At 40.5% G+C, this 6,175-nt stretch overlaps 1 protein-coding gene across 1 annotated transcript; it reads left to right on the top strand.

Annotated features, from left to right (window-relative positions):
• Positions 1-408: 408 nt before the first annotated feature.
• LOC116311998 (TSC22 domain family protein 1-like) lies at positions 409-4,934 on the top strand. The gene is made up of 3 exons (XM_039600144.1): positions 409-833; positions 1,148-1,199; positions 3,282-4,934. The coding sequence occupies exons 1-3, from the start codon at positions 703-705 to the stop codon at positions 3,549-3,551; spliced, it is 453 nt and encodes a 150-aa protein (XP_039456078.1). The 5' UTR covers positions 409-702; the 3' UTR covers positions 3,552-4,934.
• Positions 4,935-6,175: the final 1,241 nt, after the last annotated feature.

The following is a 6,175-nucleotide window of genomic DNA, read 5'->3' as shown; positions in this document are numbered from 1 at the left end:
GGTTGGTGAGCGGTTGCTTTCTGTTTTTAGGTTAAATTGCTCAGGTTGTGCCAAAAAATCTCCAAGCTGCTGCGATTGCCGGTCATTTGCAAGGAATATTTTCTGCAAATGCTCACCAAATACATGTACAACGTTTACCTTCATGTAAATGTTGAGCCTCACAACTGTAAGCATGTTTGAAGAGGCATTCAGGGAATTGAATTTTTTTTTTTTTTTTCCCTCTAGACTGGTAGTTGCCAGGGGATTGCCAGCTAGTCTCTAGGCCTGTGAGTATAGATAAAGATACGGCCATCCAGCAGTGATTTAAAATTATTAAATTAAATAATATATGATTGGGGGAGGGGGGCTGTTTTTCGGATATTCCCCCTTTGTGCTGCTGGACTATGATTTTATGCAGAAACCACTCGGCAGAGCTGCAGGTGTGGGCGTTCCCTGCATATATTACGCAAACAGCCTCAGCCTCCACCAATCGGAGGTCTGCCTCTCTCTGCGCGTGTGTGGATAAATCATCCAGCCTCGTCCTGAGCTGCAGATCTGTGTGTATGCGCGTCGCTGTGATGAACTGACCTTGGCTTACATCCGTACCGCTGCAGTCAGTGCGCGAGCTTTACCGGAGAGAGGACCAACAACAATAAAAGGAAAGGGGGAAAAAAACACACAGGGAAAGAAGCGCGTGGATGTGCTACGCAGAGCCTGTAAATCATGAACAGCATGAATGCTCCGTGCTACACCATGGCTATGGATCTAGGCGTGTGCCAGCTGAGGAATTTTTCCATATCGTTCCTGTCGTCGCTGCTGAGCGCGGAGAGCTCGCACGTCCAGCTCGATAATAGGTGAATGCTCCGTCAGCTGCTTCACCTGCAGCGCTGTGCCTTTTCCTCATGTCTGTGTATCATCCAGCTTAGCTGACTGTAAACGCTCACTGTGAAGGGGAAAAAGAGCATAAAGAGTTCCTGCTTTTATAGAAAATTCCAGATACTTCTAGTAGCGACCTACATTTCTATAGAGGGAGCTCCTCAGGCTCTGCGGTTCGCTCTCCTCTATTCTCTGCATTTCTCTCCATCCATCTTATTTGCTGCTTTTCTTTTTTTCCCTCCCATTGCAGCAGTTTGGCTTAAAATTGATTTATTTCTCTTTTCTCTTGCAGTTCATCCGGAGCCAGCGTCGTGGCCATAGACAACAAGATAGAGCAAGCGATGGTGAGTTTTTCCTTTCATTTGTTGTCTTCGAATTGCTATAAGATGTCTTAATAGGGTATTCCTTTTTTAAAAAAAAAAAAAAATGTATTTTACTTCTTTAAATCACCTATATCTGGAGATTCGTTATCCCAGTGTACTTAAGTGTTTATTTGAATCTCTGGGGAAAAAAATGTTAACAAATTGTGAAATAAAACCGCTAATACTCGGAGAATAGAGTGCAATAGTGTGAGACTTCAGAACTGACGAGTGACCGACGTAAAGGTGAAAGTAGTTTAGCTAACTCAAAACTAACCGCTGGTTCCAAGTTGAAAGAACATCCCGATGATTTCAAATATAAAATAAATATAAAATTATAAGCACAACAACCGATCAAAACATAATCAAAGTGAAAAAAATCGAGCCCTTTATTTCCAGAAAAATCTAACGTCTCTGTTGTCCCTGCTGTCAGTTCTTGTTGCTAGGCAAACTGGAAGGCTGGCAGCCTGGTTATAAATATCTCGGCATCTGATTGGCTAGCACTTAAACGTGGGCCGGCTTGCTGACGTAGCACCTTGGGAATATTCCCTCTCACGCTTCTCCTTTTATCATCTTCTTATTGTATTATCCCAGATTAGATTACATAGAGACTCGCTTCTAAAGATCTCTTTCCGCTTACACCTTCATGAATTGTTAGTTTAATATTTTAGGTAACTGTCATTTTGTTGTTGTCTTGTTGTTATAGCAGTTTTTTTTTTTTAAAACACATTAGTTTTTGCACAAGATAATCCAGTATAATGAAGGCTGGCAGTGCTTTTCCATGAAAAGATAACACACAGCTTCAATTTAGGGATACTTTAAGCTTGAATGAAAGTTCCTGACTTTTTCCGAATAAAATAGGTCAGCTTTAAATGTTTGTTTTCCCAGATCATTAAAACTATGATCAACAGTATTTTCAGTGTACAGTCTCATGATGCACAATAGTCACACCTTAAGGCCATCAGCATCTGGTCCAGGTGAAGACATAAGACAGGTAGCTTTTTCTTTAGCTGGTGTTTGAGATTAACTAGACTTTGAAAATGAGCTGGATGTCCTAGATTTTAATAAATGCCCCTTAATGTTAAGAACATTTGATTTATGGAAATCAGAAAGCAACTGAAGAGGATAATAAATTAAAAGTCTGATCCGGAATGTTACTTTCTAATTAGTCACAACAAGATTGATAAAATTAAAAGGAAATTTTAAATAAATACTAACAATTTTGAGTTGTTTTTAATTTTCCCAGGGCAGCTGTGGCTACAACTGTAGCTTGCCTCCACCAGTGTGTGAATGTGAGAATGAATGAATAGTGGAATTGTAAAGCGCTTTGAGGGTCTCGAAAAGCGCTATATAAATGCAATCCATTATTATCATCATTATTGTTATTATTATTGTTATTATTTGTATAAGGCAATAGCTGTATCACTTTTCCTTCCTTAAATTCACCTCCCTGAGGAGATCAACCCTTAGGAGTCACTGCAAAGTGCTTTATATTGTAAGGTAAGGTAGAGACCTTCCAATAATATAGAGGAAACATCAACAATCAGACGACCCCCCCACCCCACCCCTGTGAGCAAGCACTTGCTGACAGTAGGAAGGACAAACTCCCTATTAACAGGAAGAAGCCTCTGGCAGATTTAATTTAATTTTAGGTTAACATAATGTGTTGTCACCAACTTGATTCAATGTAATTTCACTCCTGACTTCAGTGTGTGCAAAGCAGCAAAAGAAGGTACTCAGAGTTTAGCGGGACTGAATAACAGCAGTGTGTATTATCCTGTGACTCTTGTCCAGTGTCTTCCTTACAGTGAGGACTACAGCTTATTTAGTAAACATTGGTATTGTAATGGTGCTGTGTTTCAAATTGGTGCATACCTGTTAAATGTATAATTTCCATTTGGTTTAACAGATGCTACCTGTTATTTTATCCTTCTCCTTATCAACCTCATCCTTAAATTTAAATTCACATCAAACGGTTACAATAATGATTTTTGTCTAAAGGCACAACTTGATTTACCTGATGTTTGTGGATTCCTGTCTTAAACCTCTACCTCCTGTCTTTTTCAGGACCTGGTGAAGAGTCACCTGATGTATGCCGTGCGTGAGGAAGTGGAGGTGCTGAAGGAGCAGATCAAGGAGCTGATCGAGCGCAACTCCCAGCTGGAGCAGGAGAACACGCTACTGAAGACGCTGGCAAGCCCCGAACAGATGGCCCAGTTCCAGGCCCAGGTTCAGACCGGCTCGCCACCTACCCCTCAAACGGCCGCCACGCCGGGACCCACAAGCGCCACCACCCTCTCCCAGCCCGCCACACACAGCTCCGGCCCCTCGGCGTAGCCTGGCCCAGGTGGAGAACTTGACTTTTTTTTGTTTGTGTTGTTTTTTGAGCTCTGGCACAGCTGCCGAGCCAAACTTTGCCTTCCACAGCAGGAGGCTACGCCGTTAAGATGAGAATTTGCACATTTTATCTCAGAAGGATGCAGACAGAGGGACGAGCGCGGGCTGCGCTCGGAGGCGCGGGGGGAGGGCGACAATCTTGAGATGCTGTACATGAAGTTGTTTTGAACATTTGCCAAAAAAAAAAAAAGTCCCCCTCTTGTCATCAACTAGAATGTCTTACAGAGGAACAGCTCATCAGTGGGAGCAATGCTTAGATTTAAATAGAAGAAGAAAAAAAAAAAAAAAATCACTGTGCCTGAGTGATGTCGACTACACCAGTGGGTGGAGCAGCAGGATTGGCAGTTTCCTGTTTTGCAGAATGATGTAAATAAAAGATGTTCCCTCTCGGAAGTTTCCAGGTTGACGGACTCAAGAGGACAACGCTTTCTCCAAATGACAAATGAAGAATGTGAGGAATCATCACAGACTCCCCCATCTGGAATGGGGGAGTTTGGGGTGGGAGGGGAGGTTCTTTACAGCAGCATGTTGCAGCATTGATGATGATGGTATGATCTTTTAGCTGTGGGTTGATGGGATGAACAAACCGTGGTTTCTTATGGAGATGATGATATTCTATTTTCAGTATTTCAACCTCCTCGTTTTTGCCCTCAAAGCTCCTCGTTGCAGTTTTCTCAGCCCCGCAGTGGCATGTAATTTAAACCTTATCAGACAGGTTTGAGACTTCTTTTGGGCTAAGCTGCATTTTTTCCCCTTTGTTTTCCTAAAAGATTCGAGAGGGCAGAGGATGATGTATATTTCTGTATAGTGTAAGTATCATGTAAAATAGAGAGGAGGTGGTGGTGAAGAAAAACAACAGATGCTATCTAGGTCACACAGATTGATGCAGATGAGTCTTGCCCAGCCTGTGTCATCTATTTTTAATGCTGTATTTTCAGGACTGTGGATGGACGAGGAGTTTAGGATATTTAACTGACAACAAGCAGCCTGACTGTGTTGTCCATAACCCTTACTGCAACATTAACTCTTGACTGTAAAACCATTTCCACTTGGTTCTCTTTTTCTTTCTGGAGTTTTGCACTTTTTATTTTTTATTTGACAGTGAAATACTTTTGGATGAACAATATCTTAAAGTTCAACTTAAAAAAAAAAAAAGGAAAATACAAACTCTAGAGATGTTCTTTTTCATTCTGTGTATCAGTTGTATGCTCATGTTCTGTGCATGTTTCCGCAATGACCGGATGAGATATTGTAACATACATACCACAATTGCACTTGACAGCTGCACTTCACAACTTTCAATAAACATGCTTAAGGAAGAAATGACTCTTTTTTTTTTTTTCCCCCCTGGTCTTTCTGTCCAATCGGTGCACTCATGAATGAAAAGAATGACATCGACCACATTTGGACAAGAGTGGAGCATTAACTAAAATAAAACTGATTTTGTGAACTTGAAATAAACTAACTAGAGGAAATTGCTTTAATTTTAGGATTAATTTGGTAAAATGTTTCTGTGATTGAAAGACAAGAGATTGACGCTCTGCATGTCAACAAAACTGTGTCACTAGTATTGTAAACTTAAAACTTGCCTCCGACGTATCCCCTCCATATAGTAACAATGAAAAAGACAAAGCAACTGAAATTGCATTAAATTAAAAACAAAGTCAAATGAAAGAGGTTAGGTTGGTCTCTCTGTTCAGAGCTACAGTTGAAAAAACCTGGGAACTAGTGTAATGTTAAACTCAGACAACCATTAGACAACTAGTGCAACTCGGCTCTTTGCAGTAAGGGAGTTGACTCAACTGGTTGGCAGCTGTGTGTGTATACATATATGTATATATTTTTTTAAAGAAGAATGGAGCGTGACAACTGCATCAATATTAGTTTAACATCTGAAATTCTGACTGGACTCAAAAAGGAGTTTATGTAAATTTCTGTGTATGTATATGCAAACAGAAGCGATTTTCACCAGCCACTTCACATTTAATTACAGTATTATCACAGATTGCTCATAACTGCCCATTTGTCCCTGATGGCAGACAGAGCCCATCTCGCTGTTTTATGCCCATCTTTACACAACAAAGTCGTTTTGAAACAAGTAGTTGCAGGTGCCCGTCTCCAACTGTTACAAAATGAATGAGACCGCTGCACATTGTGACTGTAGCATTAGTTAGAGAGGCCATTTAAATCTCTAAGATCTCCAATATCCAGGTGAATGACTTATAAAATAAACTCACCTTCCTCAGTTGCTGTGGAGGGAAAACTATCCAAAGAGGCCAGACCTCTCATGGCTTTCTTTCTTTATATGAAACTGCCCTCCTATGAGCAATTACATATAACCACAATGGGCTCTGCATGTATTTAAGAGTCAGGGAATTTTACAGATTTCCATTAAGGTGACGCTAATAAAAAAAGAAAAAACCCAAACAAATGCATTTAAGCTCCTGAAAATTAGAAAAAACTCATAAATATGTAATTTGGATCAACTTGCAGATGTAATTAAATTCAGTGTTTACATATCACATAATTTCTGTCTGCTAAGATAAAATTAAGTCATACTTACC

This window comes from Oreochromis aureus, linkage group 16 (genome assembly GCF_013358895.1).
Source record: "Oreochromis aureus strain Israel breed Guangdong linkage group 16, ZZ_aureus, whole genome shotgun sequence".
Lineage (NCBI taxonomy): Eukaryota > Metazoa > Chordata > Actinopteri > Cichliformes > Cichlidae > Oreochromis > Oreochromis aureus.
The sequence above is the reverse complement of the archived record's forward strand: the minus strand, read 5'-3'. Positions and strand labels throughout refer to the sequence as shown.

Bases quoted from the DNA above. Each gene is read 5' to 3' on its own strand.
- LOC116311998 (XM_039600144.1), top strand. From the start codon at position 703: ATGAACAGCATGAATGCTCCGTGCTACACCATGGCTATGGATCTAGGC. The intron at 834-1,147 runs GTGAATGCTCCG...TTTCTCTTGCAG, and splicing joins CACGTCCAGCTCGATAATAG to TTCATCCGGAGCCAGCGTCG. The intron at 1,200-3,281 runs GTGAGTTTTTCC...TGTCTTTTTCAG, and splicing joins ACAAGATAGAGCAAGCGATG to GACCTGGTGAAGAGTCACCT.